At 42.8% G+C, this 22,368-nt stretch overlaps 1 protein-coding gene across 1 annotated transcript; it reads left to right on the plus strand.

Moving 5' to 3' along the window:
- The first annotated feature begins 5,703 nt into the window (after positions 1-5,703).
- Positions 5,704-21,968, plus strand: LOC125974010 (sodium-driven chloride bicarbonate exchanger-like). The gene is made up of 33 exons (XM_068651542.1): positions 5,704-7,675; positions 7,748-7,902; positions 8,719-8,840; positions 8,942-9,100; positions 9,198-9,259; positions 10,091-10,902; positions 12,137-12,192; positions 12,555-12,677; positions 13,344-13,385; positions 14,367-14,448; positions 14,780-14,932; positions 15,220-15,361; positions 15,692-15,852; positions 15,916-16,101; positions 16,189-16,277; positions 17,148-17,305; positions 17,365-17,452; positions 17,782-17,928; positions 17,988-18,079; positions 18,162-18,336; positions 18,424-18,557; positions 18,629-18,874; positions 18,997-19,102; positions 19,382-19,543; positions 19,614-19,727; positions 19,909-20,070; positions 20,170-20,421; positions 20,495-20,563; positions 20,635-20,808; positions 20,887-21,006; positions 21,074-21,138; positions 21,233-21,337; positions 21,429-21,968. The coding sequence occupies exons 1-32, from the start codon at positions 6,981-6,983 to the stop codon at positions 21,306-21,308; spliced, it is 5,379 nt and encodes a 1,792-aa protein (XP_068507643.1). The 5' UTR covers positions 5,704-6,980; the 3' UTR covers positions 21,309-21,337; positions 21,429-21,968.
- Positions 21,969-22,368: the final 400 nt, after the last annotated feature.

The following is a 22,368-nucleotide window of genomic DNA, read 5'->3' on the forward strand; positions in this document are numbered from 1 at the left end:
ACTGTAACCTTCTCCACAGTTAAAACATACCGGCGAGGCTGTGAATTTATTAGCTTGTCCCCTCATTCTCCCAATCAAATCGCCGCTAGCGTTATTGTCACTCAGCGGCACGGAAGCTAATCCATCCCAAGTTTGTCAGGACACAACTTGGGTTTGTTTGCAGGTGACTCGTGTCACATTCATTTCTTTTCTCAACTTGCAACGCCGTCCCACTCCCCGTAGAGTTGTGCACTGATCATTAACCTTTCCTTGGGTTTCTTCCCTTGCCTGGTCACATTTCCTCTCGATTTGCTTCCTGGCCCCCATATGCCACTTTCCTATTTCCTGCCTGTAGACAGCAGGGAGTAGCTCTATTATCACCTTCCTCGAGCTGTCTTTGAATGTGAGAGGCAATTCCATTTCACTCAGCCAGGGGGAGGAGGGGGAGGAGGAGGAGAAGAAAGAAACACATCATCGAGTACTCAGAAATTGCTCGATGGTCACTTCTTTATATTTGAACGCGGCAAGAATTGGCTTTTTTATTTTAAGTCTACAAATTATGACAAAAAACAAAACAAAAATTCACTGCTTTCATGTATATGTAAGCACAAAAATGGTCAACCAGACTTAAGAAGTTTATCTGATGAAAGCTAGCTTATTGGAAATTTGCTAACATACAGTGGTACCTACCCTGAGATATAAGTGACTCGACTTTCCGCTGTTTGTCCTACTTTTGCTTTGACTTGGGCACAAAAATTTCAAATGAAAGCGCTTGTAAGGTGGCAGTGATCTCAACTCATCACACTTTACATAACTTTCCCTTATTGCAAATTTGCTAACATATACAGTGGTACCTACCCTGAGATATAAGTGACTCGACTTTTCGCTGTTTGTCCTACTTTTGCTTTGACTTGGGCACAAAAATTTCAAATGGAAGCGCTTGTATGGTGGCAGTGATCTCTACTCATCACACTTTACATAACTTTCTCTTAAAGTCTGATAGCTTTATGCTAGCACATAATGCTATACACAGGCTAACGAAAGAACTGGCATAGCGATTGTATAACGGAAATATGAACACAAATGGTGTAGCAACACATGTTGAAAGATCTAACAGTTGTCATTATACATTGAAGGCACCCAACATTTAATTTTGCAAATCGACACTTGAAAATTTGCAATATTTATCCCGGGCATCCAAGAACGGGTTTGTACTTATTGTAAGTAAGTACAATGCCAAAGTAGCTAGATTACATTGCTGTGAAGTTGTGCTAAACATGTTGGGGATGTCTCTAATGCTCCCATTCTCAAGTGTGTTCTCTCCATTTTGCGGCATTTGACTCCAAGCTCATGTTATTTTTTTTGGGGGGGGGACTTTCCCTTCGGTCTCCTTGCTTTTATCGGCGTCTTGTTTTTCGGGAGCACTCGGGCTCTCGACAATATTGCCGCGGCATAAATTAAACATGCGTTAGGCGGAGTGATAATCTGCAGGCCTCTCTATTTTCACACTGCATTCCCAATGAGCTGCGGGTTGGCCTGGTGTTGTTGCCTGTGATTTTAATGACTATTATTTTTGCAACGCGACAGCCGTCCGCTTTCTCCTACTCGCCTTTCAATATTTCCCTTTTTTTCTTTTTTTACCAGTTATTTTAAGAACTGGGCGCTTTGTCATGGACGTAATGAAGATATAACGAAGCTACTGATCCATGTGATGTGTTTTTTTTTTTTCCTACAATTTGGGAACTGCTAAATCCGTATCCAGGAGAGTTATTGTCATTGCATTATATTCAAAATATTACTACTACTTCTAATAATAATAATAATAATAATAATACAGCAGTACCTCGACGAGTAAAATTTTTTCCATGTCCAAGCTTTTACCTCAATTTACTCTGTTGCACAACGAGGCGCTCTAAAGCGGCCACGCTAGCAGGCATCGCTAGCTAGCAAACTACATGTCACAATTAAATAAACACTGATACCACAACTAACAGTCCACTCATAAAATCAAATCAAATTTATTCCATTCAATCAGGTTGCTTGCAAAATTAGAAAACTCCTCCAGTAACCCAAAGTGAAAAATTCAAATTGTCCATGGAGGTGAGAGTAAGAACAAAGAAAATAAAAATGAAAAAAAAAAAAAAATCCGAGCAAAAGTTTCTATTGTTTGTCATTTTAAGTGGAGATATTGCATGGGAAACCTCTGAGGAGTCCCACGGCACTAAGTGCACACACATGATGGCAAGGCTACTCTTAAAATGCGAGCAATGTCACTGATAAATAATTCCAATGTTACAAACATCAGCCCCCCGCAATCACGACAATCCGCCGATATTCATTTGGCATAAGTCAGTTTCATTCCGGCGCGCTTTTCATCAGAAATGGCCTGAAAAGAAGCGTCGGTGTGAATTTTTCATGCCGAGGGCTCGCCGAGGGGACAGTGGCCATGTTCTTCACTCGCAGTAGTCTGACGGCGCATGGCAGCAGAAATAACAAAATGGTCACAAAGCCCAGTCGCACATCCCGGGTCACACGCCCTGGTTAATTTTTAAACGGCAAAGGCAACAATCCCAACAGTTGATAAAAGGTCAGGAGATGGCGATAAAAAGACGTTTTTAAGGCACATTGGGCCTACGTTTCAGCCGTGTGAACTTGCGATTGTAGCTTGTCATTTTTTTTTTTTTTTTTTGAGAAAATGCATAGTCTGCAAATCAGTCTTGGCTTCGGGCTCGTAGACGCCACATTGCAATGTTTCACACGTGTTACTTCGCTGGAGTTGGTGTGAGACAAAATTCACACAGGTCTCAGAGTGTGTCATCTTCCAGATGAAGACGCTACGACGGTGTCGCTGTTAAAAAAACAGGTCGTTTCATATGGACATCGATGACTGCATGGCCCAACTTGCCAACTTCATTTTAACAAGACATTTTAATTTTGGCTAGAAAGACAATTTACATCTGACGTGTCATTGTTTAGTGTTCTTCTGTCAGCTTTCTGTTACTCCACCAGTCTCTCTTTAGTACTATGGTAACCAGATGATGACCCTATTGGCTGCTTTCCCCAGATGAGATTATCTTTGATTCCAAAAGACTGTTGATCAATTGTTAGGAGTCGTTTGGTCTTGTCATGTCGAGTAATGAAGAGGACTACGCAAGGTAAGGCAAAGTAGCTTCATTTATATTTATTTTTATTGTTTACATTTTATATTTTACATTTTATATTTTTTTATATTTTATGCGTTATATTTCATTTTTATTTTTATTTATTTCATACACGGGATAACGCCACACCTAAAAGCATTTATGATCAAAATCTCAAAGATATTTCAAATCAAGCTAAAGAAATCAAAAGTAGCTTACTGAACTTGGGGCCTATTTGAGTTCTGTTGTTATCATATAGCAGTTGCGTGCTAAATGCTTATTCACCAAGTTCAGTCATCGACCCCAAATCTGCTGCAAGACTGTTTATATTGAATTTATATGACTTTAAATTGAAAATTTTAGGAAATTATTTGGTCCTGTCATTGCGGAAACACCTGTTGAACCTCCTGAATGCTCCCTTCAACGACATATTCTTTTTTTTTAAGCACACTCAAATTCCCACTGAACACCACAATCACCTGCTCTGAGGTTAATTTGCCGAGAGCTTTGCGGTGAAGCACATTGGCTTGCGTCCTTTCAAGGCACGGCTGTAATGAGCAGGTGTAGTCGTGCGTACGGACGCGTGTCGCCGCGTGTCCAGGGAGGACGGCTAATGAGACTTTAAAAGCCGCAACTGTCCACTCCGCCCCCTTTTGCGAGTTTGCAGCTGTCGGAGAGCAACGCCGAGTCCCATTGACACACTGGGGCGGCTCATATTAGCATAGCACCAAGGGCCACGTGGCGGGATTAGCCAAACCACTTCATTAAACATTTGACGAGCATCGGGGAAACATCTAAATTGAAGAAAAACCGTGAGATTCCTTTCCTTTTGTTTTGATTTATTGACGGAAATTGCAATGTGACATGTGGCAAACAACATATAAATAAGTTAAGGGCCATCTTAAATGCATTCCCATGAAATTTTTAGTGCCGCTGTAATATAAGCCACTACCTGTCATGAATTCCAAACAACCTTGGCTCTATCCTCTTAGTCTTGGCCCAGCGTGCCTCATTCCTTATTACTGGCCTGACAAGAAAATGTTTACCCATCCGACAAGAGACATGCCATTCCGTCGATGGAGGGGGCAAAAAAAAAAAAAGGCAATTTCACCTGAGCGCGCCGTGTGTCCCCCCCCACCCCCCCCCCCACCCCCTCACTGTACCCTTGCTGGTTATAATTTTGTTGTCATTTGGTGCGCTGCGATGCTATCATTGAAGTGACAGTAGTGGGCATCAGCTAAAGTCCCCAAGCTGGTGCTCACTTTCGGCCCTTTTTCTCTCCTTGTCATTCACATTGATTAGATTAGACCCAGGTGGCTCACACACATTCCTTCGGCACGACGGCAATCAGAATAATAGTGCAAGGAAGAGCTGATCCGTAATATTAAATGTTTGTTTTTATTATTATTTTTAAATCTAACTCTAATGACATCTAGTCCGAAAGCTGTATCATAAGGACAATGATGCAAACACAGAATTTAAACCTTCTTAGTCATGCCTTTTGTCTTCTTTCTTTTCTTCTTTAAGCCTTTCCATTCCTTTCGGAACATAGGCCATCGTTGAAGAGTTTCCACCCTCGTCTGTCTTGTGCCATTTTCTCCAGCTGTTTCCACGACAGTCCCATCTTCTTGACATCCAGCTCTGTGCTCCTTCTCCAGTTGTTTTTGGGTCTTGCTTTTTGTCTGACTGATTGTTTTTCCTCAGACGCAGTGGTTTCTTGCACAAAATGGGGCCATAGACGGATGATTATTTTAAAACATTTTTAAAAAGTAATTTTGTCACTGATTTGTGTTACAACAGTGTTACATGTAATGATTTTTTAAAAATTTCAATTCTATAGTTAGACACACGCTAAAGCGCTATATATGCTATATATACTGATGAGCAACTCCCGGGTGCATCCAGGTGAGTTAGTTGTCCTTCACAGGTACCTCTATTAGTTGGTTCAAGGGATTAAAGCAGTCAAGACCATTGTGATGATTAAAGATCTGAGTTGGAAGCGAACCATAATCCTATAATGAAGCCATCCCCTCACGCTCGGGTCCGGACAAGCCCGTGCTTGCATGTTTCACAGCAATAGATTACCGGACCCTTCAACCTTACTGTATAATGACCTCTCTTGTTAGCGTCGCGCCACGTTCATTAGTGCTACAAGCCATGTACACTACAATACAGCTACTAAGCCTCCTCCTCTTTTACTTTCCTATAGTGCGATGCTGTTTTTAATTAACTGAAAGTTAACTGGATAAATCTGAAAGTTTTTTTGAAAACTATAGAGGCTATAGAAAAAAATATATATTTTGGGAAATATGCCATCTGTCATGTGCTTTAGGCAGATTTTAACTTATCAAAACACAATTTTAAGATTCACTGTAGTCACTTTTTTTTTTTTTTAACCACAATCAACAATTTAAGCACACGTTCATCAATATGTATTCCAGCTGTTAAATGGAAAGGTCCATTTGCCCTTGCAATCCAATGAATTGCCGTATACAAAAGTGCCCAGCAGTCTGGATGAGATCAAGCCCCCCCCCCTCCCCAACAGCAGCATGTGTTACCTTGGTAATAAGCTTATTAGGCTGGAGAGCAAGGTGTTCACCGTGCAGCCGTGGCTGCAGCTGCTCCATGTTGCACTGACTTTTCAACTACTATGGCTTCTTTATTTTTTTATTTTCATTTTTTCTTTCTAGTTCTATAATCCGTTTCTAATCATTTGGCCAAGGTGGTATGTACAACAGTGTATTAAGTTTGGCCACTTTTTCAATTGGGTCCTATGATTGGGCTGGTGTCCCTAATGAGATGGCCAGTGAGTGTCCACTCAGGTGAAATTCAGCGTGATTATTGTTTTTTCTCTCTCAAATATTCCAAAATCAACAATGGCCTTTCCAACCTTCCCCTCAGCTTAGTGTGCCATGTCCCCGATATCAGTGCACTGGCTCATAACTTCAGCACCTATGAAATATTAATCATCCCTGGGACTCATAAACACATCTTCAGTGGGACGCCGTGATTTCACGCTATATCACAAACATTTTAAGGCATCCCATGCACAAGGCTGTCATGGGCTGTCTGTCATCGATGTGAATAATAAATCCCCCAATGTCTTCCGCAGACATACTTTGGCACTCATGGCACATAAATAGGTAAATAACGCAGGTAAAATAGCTAAACACAGAAAGCAATGATCTGCACTCTAGAAACGCTTGGTTCAAAAATAACCCAATTATGCACCCTTATAACTGGCGGGTTAAAATTTTAAACCACCCAGCAAGTTGGGTCAATTTGACCTAACTTAAGGTTGTCCCCCCTACCCAAAAAAAAAAAAAAAAACCCCAGCCCAAATGAGTCAAATTCACACTAGTAGTTATTCAGTCCAATTTTTTTGTGATCAAAATTGGGTTATTTTTGACCCAGCAGTTTTAAGCGTGCAGTTGAGTTAAAAAGAAATAACCCAAAAAGTTGTCTTTTGGGGGATTACTCATTTGACCCAATTTTTTAAATCAAACTTTACAAAAAAATAATTTGGGTTATTTTTGACCCAGCTGTTTTTATAGTGATTTTCAAATGGGATTTTATTTTCATGCACTTTAGTTATTCGCGGATTTAGGCTATTTGTGGTGCCTACAGTTCCCCACTGTACTTGTCTCAGTCTTAATTAAGACGTGCCTAATTAAATCTCAAGACAGCCTCAACCAATCAGGGCGTTGGTTTCATTAGAGAGGCAGTGATAGAGAGGCGCACGTTCCCGCATGCTTGCACGTTCAATTGCTTCAAGTCGAAATCATTTTCCCCCCACTACGTTGAATTGTGGGAGGCGTATGTATATAGCAAAAAACATCGAAAAAATCTATAGGCTGGGTTATGCAGATCTCGCCTCAGCCTAGTGACCCGTCCGGCAAGCGCGTGCACGCGAGCAGCGCACTTTCGGGCTGCCATGGAATGGACGCGCATCCTTCATCCATAATCTCAAAACACGCGGAGGGAAGTTCGCCCGTGAAAAAAAGCCCCAGGGAGATGACGAATGAGTCGGAAGCAGACACTTTCCCCGAGCCCAAGGACGCGCACGGGGGCAAACTCTCCCCTCCCGGCAGCGGTGCGCACGGAGACGCCGACGCCCGTCACGGTCACACCCTCCATGGAGCAGGAGCGGGAGACAAGTGCAACTTCTCTCCATCCGCGCAGCCTCCGCCGTCCGCCACCGCAGGAGTCATGTTCCCCTACCCGAGCCAGCACGCCGCCTTCTCCATCGGCAGTCCCGGCCGCTACGTGGCCCACCACCCGGTGCTGGCCAACGGAGCCTACAACGGCCTGCTGAGCAACTCGTCGGCGGCCCAGGGCTACCCACCGCCGCCGCCTCCGCCGCCTGCCTCCGCCGCCGGTTACCCGTACGCGCAGCAGTACGGGGCCGCGTACCAGGGAGGCGCTTTCTACCAGTTCTCTCCGGCCCAGGCTCCAGGGTTGGTGCCTGGGAAAGCGCAGGTGTACCTGTGCAACAGGGCCCTGTGGCTCAAGTTCCACAGGCACCAAACCGAGATGATCATCACTAAGCAGGGACGGTGAGGAGCACTTGAGTTCCGCTTTATTCTGTGAGCCAAAGCTTTTTCTTACGGCCTTCTTCTCTGTTTTAGGAGGATGTTCCCGTTTTTAAGTTTCAACATTTCAGGCCTAGACCCAACTGCTCACTACAACATTTTTGTGGACGTTATCCTGGCTGATCCAAATCATTGGAGGTTCCAGGGAGGCAAGTGGGTTCCCTGTGGAAAGGCGGACACCAACGTCGTAGGTAACGGGCATCTTGGTGTTTTGCATTCCTTTTTTTAAATTCATATCAATTACTGAGAACTCGGGAAAATATTGAGCAGTCAATGTCTGTCGGATGAATACAATTTAATTTATTTAATTTAACGTTGTCGTCAAATGAGATATTTAAAGTTTATTGGGGGAAAAAAAGATTGAAAAAAGATTTTTCTTAGAATTTTGTACACGTTGGAGTGCAGTGTGATTAGAAAACATCTGAATAACGCAAGTAGCCGACAATTTAAATGCATTAAATTAAATTAAAATATATAGTATTATTGAATTGAACAAGAAAATGAAAGGTGGGATTTTAAAAACGATCTTTATCGTCATACAGGTATATTTTTATGCACTATCACAGCTAAATATTAAAAATATTTTTATGGACAGATTGCACATTAATAAATAAAACACGTTGGGGAAAAATATGTTTTCTTTCCAACTCAGATTTGCCAGCGCGGTCAAATAACTAATAAATGAATAAGTCTTTTTTTTTCTTTCACTGCTCAGTTTTAAGTGAAAGTAAAAAATGCAATTATTATTATTATTATTATTATGTTTTTGTGGACAGCTATAGCCTACCACACAATATATCTATAAATAGTGCTAAACCGTGAAGAAATGGCTATTTGTCATTAAAAAGGTGACAAGACTAACGGGATATCACAGTATCAATATTCCACAATAAGTAACTAAAAGCCTCAAATTTTATCGGAAAAAACGAGCATTCAAGCCTTTTTATTATTATTTTTAGCATAAATTAATGAAAACGCTTGCTTTTAAAATTATTTTTGCGCCATAGGAAATCGAGTTTACATGCACCCGGACTCGCCCAACACGGGTGCACACTGGATGCGTCAGGAGATCTCTTTTGGCAAATTGAAGCTGACAAACAACAAAGGGGCATCGAACAACACGGGACAGGTAAGACTGCATCAATCTGTTTTCCTGAACATTATTCCGCTCTGCGAGGCTCTTGCGTCATGCACCACGAAGCAAAACGTCAGTTCGCGGTTTTGGCGCAGATGGTGGTGCTTCAGTCTTTGCACAAGTACCAGCCGAGGCTCCACGTGGTGGAAGTGAACGAGGACGGCACGGAGGACGGCAGCCAGCCTGGCCGAGTACAGACGTTCACCTTCCCCGAGACGCAATTCATCGCTGTCACTGCCTACCAGAACACCGACGTAAGAGCACCGATGCCGGAAAATAAAATAAAATAATTATCGACGATTTTTCTACTGGCGTGATAATGAAGCCTCCGTGCACGTTTCTTTCCAACAGATTACGCAATTGAAAATTGACCACAACCCTTTTGCCAAAGGATTTCGGGACAACTATGACACGTAAGATTCGTAAATTCTCCTGAAAATATAAACCTTCAAGTCAGTGTTATTTTCTAGATTAGCTCCCATTTAGAGGCAAAAGGTCCTTATTTATAAATAGTGCTTGCAATCATGATAATTATTGCGATGAACTGAGACGCAATCTACATTGCAACGTGTAGGTGTACCTATTTAAGTAGCCCGGGCTTGCATTTTAAAACACAAATGCTAAATTGAAGAATATTAACACAAAATAAAAAAAAATGAATGTATAAAACTTATGAATGCAACATAATGTAAACATAATGTTAATTACAACTATTAAGTGTAAAAACTGTTAAATATTTAATTTAGCTAACAAACATAATTATAATAGTGCAGCTTGAGTGGATTTGTATTAGTGTACCTAATCTAGTGGCCATGGCTGCATATTGATTTATTAAAAGAACAGATTTATGTGTCCATAATGAATAATGATGATAATAATGTAAATACAACACTGCAAAAGAAAAATCATGATTCACAAAACTGTTAAAAAATTAATGGAATCAATTGAAATAAAATTCTGTTTAATATTTTACTAAGAATGTATGTCTTCAATAATAATTTAGTAAAAATACTAGTAGTTTTAAAAATAATTAATACAAATAAATAAAGTTTTGGTTAATAAAATAGCCAAATAGCCTACTACAATGTAAACATATCAGTCAAGTACTAAAATCATCATCATCATCCCAAAAAATAGGTTCTATGTGTAGGGTGTACCTAATGCAGTGTCCATTGCACGCTTTCCATCTAGTTGCACTTGTTGGAGTAGTCACTTTGCGTGCACGCGCCCGTGTTTGTTTCCAGTGTGTACACAGGCTGCGACATCGACCGTCTCACTCCGTCCCCGGGCGATTCCCCCCGCTCGCAACTCGTGGCTGGGTCTCGCTACACCGTGCACAGCCCTTTCCTCCAGGAGCAGTTCGTCAGCTCCTACGCCAAATCTCGTTTCCATCCCGGGGTGGCGGCGGCTGCTGGCGCCGACCGCGGCATGGCCCTCGGCAACAGCTTGCAGGGCGACGAGGCCTCGGTGGGCGGTGCCCCGCAGCGCTGGTTCGTCTCTCCTGCCAACAACCGACTGGACTTTGCCGCCTCGGCCTACGAGGCCGCCGACTTCGCCGGCAACGCCGCCACCCTGCTGTCGTACGCCGCCGCCGGCGTCAAGGCGCTGCCCTTGCCCGCGGCGGGCTGCTCCAACCGGGCCCTCGGCTACTACGCGGACCCTTCCGGGTGGGGAGGACGCACCCCACCGCAGTACTGCGGGGGAGTCGGCGGCAAAGCGAGCTCCGTCTTCCCCTGCTGGCCCGCCAACTCCATCGGGGGGAGGAGCAACTGCCTGGCCGAGGAGGGCGACTCCGTCCCCACGCAGCGCTCGCCCGGCGCCTCGGAGGAGGCCAAGGCCAAGGACGTGACCTCCGAGTCGAGCTGGATCGAGACGCCTTCGTCCATCAAGTCTATCGACTCCAGCGACTCGGGCATCTTCGAGGCAGTCAAGCGGAGGCGGATGTCGCCCTCCTCCACCCCGGTGCCGGACACCGTGTCCCCGCTCAAGACGGATCTTCTGAGGGACGACAAGGCCTGCTCTAAGGACATTGGCTACTACGGCTTCTACCCGACCAGCTAAATCCTTCCATCCAACCCAGCAAATCCATCCATCCGTCCGTCCGTCCGTCCGTCCGTCCGTCCATCCATCCATCCATCCATCCATCCATCCATCCAGCCATCTTTTTTCCATTTAATGTCTTTCTATCCCACCCTGCACACTCCTCTCTCTCTCTCTGTTACACGCCACTCAATTGTTTATTCGTTCAATGATTAATCTTACTTCTCTCAATTTATATCTCACAATAACCTGGCATTTGAACAGGGGTGTGTAGACTTTTTTTTTTTTAATCAACTCGATCCATCCTTCTATGATCACTCCATCCATCTGTTCGGACAGTTCCCTTCCACTGTTAATAGCCAAAAACTGTACATTATCCAAAATCCACTTGTTACGATCAGGGCCACTGTAAATAGGAATATAATTTATATATATATTAATATTGATTATTGGTGATAGTGATTGGATGTACCCTCCAAATACACTATGTAGTGTCGAAATGAGCAAATATTCTGTCAAGTAGCCTCAAGTGATATTGATATATCTACGTTATATACACATACTGAGTATATGTAAATGACATGTTTTTTGTGTAGCAAAAAAAATCACATTTTGTTCTTAATCTCAAACCGTAGGCTACCAAATGTTTCCGACGCATCACTGCTACATTTGTGATACGTGCTTGAAAACAATTTCTGTGTGTACTGTAATGTGATTTTGAAATGGAGGCTGTTTTTGTAGTTGTGAAAAGATCAGTCTCTGTTGGAATGTCAGTAGCAGAATAAATCATGTTAGCCTTTCACCAGGTTATCTATAAAATGCGGACAGCGGATATCATTTAGTATTTTTTTTGTATTTTAGTTTTTTTTTACTTTTTCCAAATTATTTTTTTAAAGTTTTTTGTTGACCTAGTTTCTTTCTTTGGTCACGTGATGTTCTGAAGGTGCGCTGTGGACATTGTGACGTCTATTTCAGTCGACAGCAGGTTGAAGCAAGTTGCACAAAATGGAAATAGATAGAAAATGGTCGATTAGTCTGCCTAATTATACAACAAACACAATTTTATTCAGAACAACACTATTTTGTCTTAGGTAAGTGATTGCTTCAAGTTTTTAAATGATTGCAAGCGATAGGTGACTGTTTTCAGTTTGCATTAATTTGCTTTTCGATGTCAAAGTGATTCTAAATGTGTATGTATGTTTAAAGGCAGGGGCAATCAAGGGAGAGAAGTTCCTAGGATCGAACAGCAGATGGCGACAGCTGTACAAACGCTGCCTTGCCTTTGTGGCACGGAGCGCAAAAACAGGTCAGTCGTGGGTCAGGCAAATGCGTTACATTGTCGTTTCTGTTCATATATACGATGCAAATTGAAGATTAGACCTTTTCCATTACCTTTCAGGCCACCGAAATGATACCTTATGATCTAGCTGATGACGGCACCTTACTTTTGGATAGAAGTAGAATTAAAACTCAAACTATTTTTAATCAGTTTTTTTTTATCTTGAAATTCTAACAAATCAGATATCTCGATACACTGATACAGAAGTCTAAACATGCCAATTAAATAAAAATAATCTCTGATTATTTAAAACAAAGGAAGAACTAAATGGTCAACATGAGCATGTGACCGCCTTGTACTTTCTCTCTCTTCCTTTCACTGGATTACAGTCTGGCTGGGCTCAGCATCATCATCATCTTCATCATCATCATCCTCTTCTCCATCGCCACCTACGACACTGCAGCATGGACACGCAGGACCAGGCAGTACACATGGAGCCACTGCTACCCAATGTAAGGATTTGAACTTTCTTTTTTTTTTAAACTGGAACTGACAGACGGTCATGTTGAAATTGCGAAAAAGGTAAAAACAGGGACTTTTTAATGCAAACGATCAGGACATGGCAGCACAACTTGTAACCAGGGAGCAGAAAAGGAATGTGAAACTAATTAGGTACATTTTGTGCTGTAAAATTCAATGAAAAAAAAATTATTACTCAGTCACTTTTTCTTATTTTCATTTTGTATTTAAAGTAAGATTTCCTTCATTTGCAGCACGTGAATTTTACTGTAATTTCCCACCAGATGGCGCTGTTTTTCATTTAGTAGCATGCATTTTATGTTTAATACTGAGTTATGATTCATTTTCAAAGTTATCATGTCTCATCATTTTCATACAGAATGAACATATGTTTCTGCTTTGATCATTTTGATGGAGATTTGTTGTCATCAGCTCTTTGCCATTTACATCCAACCCCCCCATTTAGCCTAAGGTTTTAAGCGCTAAAGAGCTTCTGTGCTCTTCTCTGGAGCTGTGTATTTGTGTATATTTTGTGGCTTTGGCTACAAAGCACAAGGTCATCTAAAAATAACATTGTCTAGTGTAATCTGTCATGTGAAGTTAAAATAAGGCAATGTAAAAATGCAGCTTTAAACAAACAAGAGTCAATTGTCTTGCAGGTCAACTCTTCATTTGCCTCATCTTTTGGCCGTAGAAGTTTGGTGAGTAGAATAATTTTAATAACATTTTGCCATTTAATTTTAGAGGACATTACCGTGAAACTTAATTTACTCAAATTTAAAAACTCAATTTAGGTACATACAATGACCTGGCCCATGTGTCGCTTTTCAAAATCAAGTCTGCTTGTGCTATATAAATCATCTGCCAAAAATATAAGGCGTCAAAGCTGTCAGACCGCTTTAAAGATATAGGCAGGACGTTAAAGGATGCCGCCATCAAAACATGCCTCCACCATCTGTAGGGACGCCATCCAAGTGTGTGCCACATCCTGTGATGTCACCAAAGCCGAGTGGCTTGCCAACATTTTGACACTCTCGTTTTAGTCATGCAACCTTGTTTGGTGCCAGTTATCCCATTTGGATAGTTGAAATGGGTCTTTTGGCCCATTAGTGCTGTATTAAATGTTGTGCTTACATTTAATACAGCATTAATGGACCCAAAAAAAAATTATATATATCCCTCTCAATGGGTTAATGACATACCCATACATTTCAATAGAGAAAAATAAATTGGGAAAAGATGATTTAATTTCAACATATCACTGTATCCTGATGCATCTTTTCATTTCAATTCAAGAGAGCTAATATATTTTGATACAAAGTGCAGACAGAGTAATCGGTCTATATGCACTATGCAATCTGTATTTGTAAACGGATTAACATTAAACTGTCCAGTCTGCCAGGCGACCACAGCTTTAAAAAAAAAAGTTCATTATAGAAGTGCCTCGATAGTCAGCTGCAGGTCAAGATGGCGAGGGCGGGGTTGGGAGCGGTTGACACCCAGCTTTGAGGATTAAAAATGTATTAAGTGAGTGTGGCCACATTGACAAAGTCAGAAGAGGACTTTTTCTGGCTTTTTTGGTTTGAGAGGAAATTACATGAGTCTCAAAGTTATTTCCACTCGTGTACTTGAGCGCTTGGATTAAGAATCCGGATGTTTATTTCTCCCACGTATCTTTGTAGAGGAGTGATGACGAAGCTGTCGTGGACAGAGGAGGAACGCGCTCGCAGCAGAGCACCAACTTTGAGCCCGAAGATCTTGAAGGTAACAAATAACACTTTGCGTTCACAGTCTCATTACCGCAATATCACAAATAACACAAAATATTCTCATTCATAAAAAAACAAATTCCTGATTGTGGCTGTATGTAGGCGTGCATATCTGATATTGGACACATTTGGTTGCATAAGGGGATCGAGCGTACATTGATAGATTGAACGATGCAATTGACATTTAATGGACTATCACAAAGAGGCTGTGCTCATCCATCATGATTATCTGTAAAGCTCCTCAACGCTTACGTACACACACACACACGCACACACACACACACCCTCTGGAGTGTCCTCCTAACCCCGACGGAACGTGTTCCCAGGTCACAGGACTCTGTACATCGGGGTTCACGTCCCATTGGGCAGCATTAGACAGCGGAGCCATCGCAGGCACCGTCACCATGGTAACAAACACAAACGGAGGAGCAGGGAGCGGGCCCTCCCATTGGTGGAGGGGAGAGAGTCACCCACCTATGGTACGACCACAAATCTCTTTTGTATTACAGTTTATGTTACTAATAAATGCATATTATTGACAAGAGCCTGTAATTCAAATGAGTTATACAATATCAAAAAATATATATAATTTATTATATATATTATATTATAGATATAATGTTATATAATAATTAATTAAATAATTAAGAAGTTAATAATAATATAAAAAATAATTATGTCTGTGATTATAAGTATAATCAATTATTATAATTATTATATATGTATGAGATGATAATTTTGTCATTTTCATCATTTGTGTTCCCAGACACTCCCTCCCAAAGGGTTCAGTTCCTCCTCGGGACGGAAGATGAGGATGAGGAGCACATTCCTCACGACCTTTTCACAGAGATGGATGAGATTTTCATGAGGGAGGGCGAGGCCGATTCTGAGTGGAAGGAGAGCGCCAGGTAGCTACAACCTCAGAACTGTGAAGCGCTCGTGCAAACCACTATACCATCGCGCTGCAACCATCAGCATCAAACGAACTTTTAAGCCTTTTTGTAAGTTTTGTAAAAAAAAAAAAAATTAAGTTGTTCTCAAGATTGCATTTTTCCCCGAAATCGCGACATGCTGTATTTACAGCTACGCCCTGTCAAAAGGCAATACGTTACTCCTCTAAATGAGTCGAGGTGAGAAGAAGGAGCTATCAAAGCGAGATGCGTGGCGGACGAGCAGATGGAACGTGGCTCGCCTCCCGTCTGCCGCCGCCTTATCTATCGGCGCGACTGTCGTGGCAGGTGGCTGAAGTTTGAGGAGGACGTGGAGGATGGCGGAGAGCGATGGAGTAAACCCTACGTGGCCACGCTATCTCTGCACAGCCTGTTCGAGCTGCGCAGCTGCGTCATCAACGGCACCGTGCTGCTCGACATGAGGGCCGGCGCTATCGAGGACATCGCCGGTATGATATGATAGTGGACCCTACTGGAGAAAAAAAAGTACTTTTGTGTTTCACTTTGTGCAGATATGGTACTGGACCACCAGGAACTGTACTCGCCACTGGGCGATGAGCTCCGAAAGAAAGTTCGCCAAGCACTGTTGAAGCCACACCATCATCAGAACCAGAAGAAGCTGGCCAATCGCTTGCCCATCGTACGCTCGCTCGCCGATATTGGCCGACGGTCGTCAGACTCTCACCTGGACAAGAACGGTGACTCTTGACGCCTCTCCTCGCCTGCTGCTGTGTCATCGTCCCAAAATATCTCAAAGTGTAATCTGTACTTTGTTTATGATCCAGGTCAGATGACAACTTCACAGTCTCATTTAGCAGGTCCAGATGGAAAAGGTGACATCACCAGAGAAAATAGCTCTGTGGATTTAAGCAAGGTACTTTTAAGACAGTTCCATTTATGGGTTGTCCCCAAGTAGTATGGAATAGGATTAAAAACAAATAGACATTCACAAAAAGGACAGACAGCGATTTAAAAAAAAAAAAAAAAAAATCTTGATTGAAACCTTATCCCCATAATGCGCTGTTTGATTATCACGTGTTGATCTAAACATAAAGTTGATCCTCGCATATAATAATCCACCTAGTTATTAACCTTCTTGCATAATAAAAACATGATTTCGGCTGCTTTGATTGCGACGAAGGAACAAGCAGGACTCGGGTTACTGCTTGTTACTGCCACATAATTCTCTCACTGAAAAATCGACACCTTCACCCTGCCAGCATTTGTTGCATCATTTATTTCCAAGGCGATGAAAACTGGACATGGATATTTATTTTAACAAAATCACAATCACAGCATAATTTCTATTGTGAAAGGAACATTCGAGTTTCAGATATTATGTAAGGCATTAATTTTTTATGTTAACAAAACATAAAAATATATATATTTTTTTAAAATATTATCTAAATGAAATCTATTGGAGCAAGCAGCAGATTCTGGCCTTGGTCTTATTACTGCTTGGAGAAGAAGTCTTTGCTCTTCTGGACGTCAGGTTTGATGGTATTAATATTAAGTGCATTCTATACACTACAAAGTTGATTGTTTAATTTAACATGGCTCAATTGGCGAACCATGAGCAAAAAAAGACAAAGCTGCCAAAAGCTAATGGCCTCATAGTTGTCCGAAGGTAAAAGATAAAAGGGGATGTGAATCGTGCCTTGCGGGACGCCGTGTATAATTGCTTAGCATATCTTTGAGAAAACTGACTGGAGAGGAGTGTCAAAGTATGAACATCTTCTTTCAGATGGACCTCCATTTTATGAAGAAAATCCCACCGGGTGCTGAGGCGTGCAATGTCTTAATAGGAGAGTTGGAGTTCCTCAACAAGCCTGTGGTGGCTTTTGTACGTCTTTCGCCAGCCGTTCTTCTCAGCGGGCTGGCTGAGGTCCCCATCGCTACCAGGTTGGAGTGTTAACTCCCCGCCCCACTCCATCGCTTCTTCATCCATGATGTTTTTACAGGTTTCTGTTTATTCTCCTGGGACCCGTCGGAAGAGGCCCTCAATATCACGAGATCGGAAGGTCCATGGCTACACTCATGACAGACGAGGTAGGAAAGCTGCTTGGAGCCGAGGCGCTTGGTTTTTTTGGACGCCAAACAACCACATGTCACGTTTGCATGAATTCACAGTTGAGCAGAACTCAACAAGCTCCCAAAGTGATGGAACATTTCTCAGCACGACACACAGCTCAGAGCTTTTATGACAAGCTTTTAGGGATTAGTCATCCCATTCTGCTCAGGATTTAGGCTCTTGTCCATCATCACAGAGGAAAAAATGGCTCAAATGGAATCAAAACTCATTAATTCTTGAGTGTTTGTAAAAAAAAAAAAAAATTAAAAAAAAAAAAAAAATCCTGAGAAGAATTTTTTTGTTTCAGGTCTTCCATGATGTCGCATATAAAGCAAAGGACCGAAATGATCTAATCGCCGGGATTGACGAATTCCTCGATCAAGTGACAGTCTTGCCACCGGGAGAGTGGGATCCATCCATCAGGATAGAACCACCCAAAAATGTTCCTTCTCAGGTAGGTAGGGAGCATACAGATATTTGTGGATGAAACTAACGGGTGTGTTTGTTGAACAGGAGAAGAGGAAGAAAAATACCAACGATGCAGCTGAGGGTAATGAAGAGGAGCATGAAGGCCATGGAGGTCCTGAACTGCAGCGCACGGGGAAGTCAGTCAGTCAGTGGAAGAAGCTCATCTTGAATTCCAGATGTTGAACTAGTATCAGTGCTTCTTCCTTTTTCTATCTGCAGGTGGTTTGGCGGTCTGGTTCTCGACATCAAGCGCAAAGCCCCCCACTACTTATCCGACTACTCAGATGCGTTCAGTTTGCAGTGCGTGGCCTCGTTCCTGTTCCTCTATTGTGCCTGCATGTCCCCCGTCATCACCTTCGGAGGACTTCTGGGCGAGGCGACCGAAGGACGCATAGTAAAGCACTTGCTATTGTCATTTTCGACAAAGTCAATTACATAATTACTGATTTATTATTTCCATTGTGCTTTCCTTTTTTTCTAGAGTGCAATTGAATCGCTGTTCGGCGCCTCATTGACGGGCATCGCTTATTCGTTATTTGCTGGTCAACCGCTCACCATTCTGGGCAGCACTGGCCCGGTACTCGTCTTTGAGAAGATACTCTTCAAATTCTGCAAGTATGTTTCCATTCGCAAATCCTCAGAGCAACTCTTGACGCTTTTTTTTTTTCTCCACTCCCTCCTGTCAGGGAGTACGGCCTGTCCTACCTGTCCCTGAGGACCTGCATCGGCCTGTGGACGGCCTTCCTGTGCATGGTGCTGGTGGCCACAGACGCCAGCGCCCTGGTGTGTTACATCACTCGCTTTACGGAGGAAGCCTTCGCCTCGCTCATCTGCATCATCTTCATTTACGAGGCCTTGGAGAAATTGTTCTACTTGGGAGACTACTATCCCTTTAACAAGAACAACAACCTGGACAAGCTCTCCTTGTACTCGTAGGTGGACAGCTACTCTCAGAGTTGACCAAAAAGAACATGTCCTTGCAGTCTTGGAAGACTTGAAAAGCGGCACAGATGTGGGATTATTTGGACACCCAGATGTTTGTGTGCGTCCGCAGATGTTCATGCGTTGAGCCTTCTGACCCCACCAACGGCACCCTGAAGTATTGGGAGGTCAATAACGTCACTGCTTCGGAAATCTACTGGGAAGCGTTGGAGGTCAAGGTACACGTTTGGGAACAGTAGGACAAAAATGATGCAAAAAAATGAGCAAATTACAAGAGGCATTTATTTTTTTATTCCATCTTAAAGTGGCATGCTCTCCCAGATTGAGAACAGAGGAGATTAAGGGCATGTGGGCAGGATTATATTGGATTATTCACTGCAAATCACCACCAAATAGCATCTCACCCCCCCCCCACCTCTGTTTCCCGCGAAAAGCTGCCACATGTAAATGTCTATTCCGATCCATTGCTAATCATTGATTTGCTTATCTCGTTGCAGGACTGTATTGAAAAGCGCGGCGAGTTTGTGGGCAGTGCCTGCGGTCCCAACGGACCTTACGTCCCCGACGTTCTCTTCTGGTGCGTCATTCTCTTCTTTTCCACCGTCTTCATGTCGTCTTTCCTAAAGGAGTTCCGCTTCAGACGTTATTTCCCCACCAAGGTATAACGATCCAGCGGCGTGATATGTTTTTATCCCGTTTTGGAAAATAAATTTCTCTCTGTCGCATCAGGTGAGGTGCATCATTAGTGATTTTGCTGTTTTCATCACCATCTTCACCATGGTCCTGGTTGACTACTCTTTAGGGATCCCATCTCCAAAATTGAAAGTTCCAAGTGTTTTTAAGGTGAGTGGGTTCCTCAAATCCCTCGACATAAGGCTGGGAGGGCTCACTCGAAGTACTTAAGTATCGATAGCTGGTATCGGTGGTCGTTACGGGTCCGCGATTAACCCTAATTAGTCAAATAAATTAAGTGAGCGTGACGTGTTTGTGATGCCTCGTGTCCAACCACCGGTCACAATTGCAGCCAACCAGAGATGATCGAGGCTGGTTCATCAACCCGCTTGGGCCAAACCCCTGGTGGACTGTCGTCATTACGGTCTTTCCAGCTCTGCTGTGCACCATCCTCATCTTCATGGACCAGCAGATTACAGCTGTCATCATAAACAGGAAGGAGCACAAGCTTAAGGTCTTTTGCTGTTGATGACGTAATACGCTCGGCTGGTAGAAATTAAAGCTGGCTACCCGCGTGATGACACCTGGGACAGATTTGAGCATTCTCTTGCAGAAAGGCTGCGGCTACCACCTGGACCTGTTCATGGTGGGGTTGATGTTGGGCGTCTGCTCCCTGATGGGCTTGCCGTGGTTCGTGGCGGCCACCGTGCTCTCCATCACTCACGTCAACAGCCTGAAGTTGGAGTCGCAGTGCTCGGCGCCCGGCGAGCAGCCCAAGTTCCTGGGCATCAGGGAGCAACGTTTGACCGGCCTCATGATCTTCGTCCTCATGGGCTGCTCCGTCTTCCTGACGTCTGTGCTAAAGGTCACATGCGCGCTCTCTGGTTTTTCTCGTTGAGAGGGAGTCAAGCACATCACATTCTTTTGTTGTCCTTCAGTTCATTCCCATGCCCGTCTTGTATGGTGTCTTTCTCTACATGGGAGCATCTTCTCTTTGTGGAATACAGGTACCGTCCGCAAACATTCCACAATGGGCTATTTACAGTGGCATCTCCTCACACCGTTTTGTCCTCTCCAGTTTTTTGACCGTCTCACACTGTTGGGCATGCCTGCCAAGCACCAGCCAGATTTCATCTACCTGCGTCACGTACCCCTGAGGAAGGTGCACCTGTTCACGTTGATCCAGCTCAGCTGTTTGATTCTGCTCTGGGTCATCAAGACCTCCAAGGCCGCCATCGTTTTCCCCATGATGGTGCCTTTATTTTATTTTATTTTATTTTATTTTATTGTTTCCTCAATGCCATCATGAGATCATTTGTCACTTCCTCAGGTGTTGGCTCTGGTGTTCATCCGGAAACTGTTGGACTGCATCTTCTCAAAAAGAGAGCTGAGCTGGTTGGATGACCTCATGCCAGAGAGCAAGAAGAAGAAGCTGGAGGATGCTGAGGAGGTTGAGCCCGTTGACTTGTTTGCCATGCAAATTGTTCCACTCATCAAACTGCTTTTACTTTTTACAGGAGGAAGAGCAGAGTGTCCTGGCTGAGGAAGAAGGCGTCGTGCAAGTGCCATTGGAGGGATGCAAGTGAGCGTTACCTACCTGTTACACATCAGGGGTTTATTTGTAACGACTCGGGGTGTAACATATCGAATCGCCATTCATCCCTTGTCTTCCGCAGAGGATTACCTGTCATCAACATCACGGATGAGATGTCCAAAGGTTCTTTTGGAAACACTTGGAATGCTACAAGCTAGGGCGTTTGTAAAAATATCAACATGTTAGGGTAAGATATTTAAATGTATTCATCTAAAAATAAAACTTGTAGATTCACTATGTTTGTGGAATATGAGTTAAGACAGTTGTTATGCTGTCAGGTGATTGCTGGTCCTCCCACATGCCATGAGGAACTACTAGGTATGGAAAAGGCACTACTCTCGCTCTGTAAGTGAGTTTTGTTGATGGTGTTTTTTTTGTGTGTAATTATTTACCCTTCATATCACCTTGTAATGTAAGTCAATAACCATAAAAAAAAACGTATGAGGACGCCTCATTTCTCATGTCGAATACTTTGTCAAGGTCAAACCGGCCTTATTAATCGAGCACTTTGTAGTTCATTTGTAATATCGTTCCGTTGTTTGCTTTTAGTTGTTTGTCTCAATTGTCCTCAGAAATGTATTAAAAGGGAAAATAGCCATAAAGCAATATGAAAGTGACGACCACTGTATCTGCAGTTTTTACTCGTTATACTTAAATTCTATTTTGTGTGGTGTAAATTATGTCTTTACTAAATGTATCCATGTAAATAATCCTGTTCTAGTTTAATGTTGCAAAAAGGGTTTTATGTCAGAAATGTGTCATTGAAATCATCAGCTGTCTAAACTTGTTACAATCTATAAACTATTTAGCAAACTTGACCTGATTATGTTTGGTGTAATTATTGCGGGGTACATTTGAAAGCATGCTTGTTTGTTTTGTGGACTTTTGAAAGCATTCAGCATTAGAGCACAAGTAAGATTTATAAAATTCTTTCCCCCAAATCCAGAGAAAAATAACTTTGCCTCAACAAACATCAAGCAAAATTGTGACTTTTCTGACAGTTTTGCTTTAGTAACTTGTAACTTGTTATTCCAATTGGCCTATTAATAGAAAATATGACTGTTGGGAGTGGCCAGAGGTTTGCTTGGCAGATGTTTGACGAGCTTTCAAGATGACAGCTAAGAGAGGCGATGCGTCCCAAAGTGCGTCACGCACAATATTTCGTCGGCAGAGGCGTCGGTGAGTAACGACCCGCCGCTTGTTGGTCGACAAGCGGGA

This window comes from Syngnathus scovelli, chromosome 8 (genome assembly GCF_024217435.2).
Source record: "Syngnathus scovelli strain Florida chromosome 8, RoL_Ssco_1.2, whole genome shotgun sequence".
In the NCBI taxonomy this organism is placed as follows: domain Eukaryota; kingdom Metazoa; phylum Chordata; class Actinopteri; order Syngnathiformes; family Syngnathidae; genus Syngnathus; species Syngnathus scovelli.

Coding starts and splice junctions, on each gene's coding strand:
- LOC125974010 (XM_068651542.1), top strand. CDS start 6,981: ATGCAGATCTCGCCTCAGCCTAGTGACCCGTCCGGCAAGCGCGTGCAC. Junction 14,449..14,779: donor TGAGCCCGAAGATCTTGAAG/GTAACAAATAAC, acceptor ACGTGTTCCCAG/GTCACAGGACTCTGTACATC. Junction 20,809..20,886: donor CCATCGTTTTCCCCATGATG/GTGCCTTTATTT, acceptor TCACTTCCTCAG/GTGTTGGCTCTGGTGTTCAT.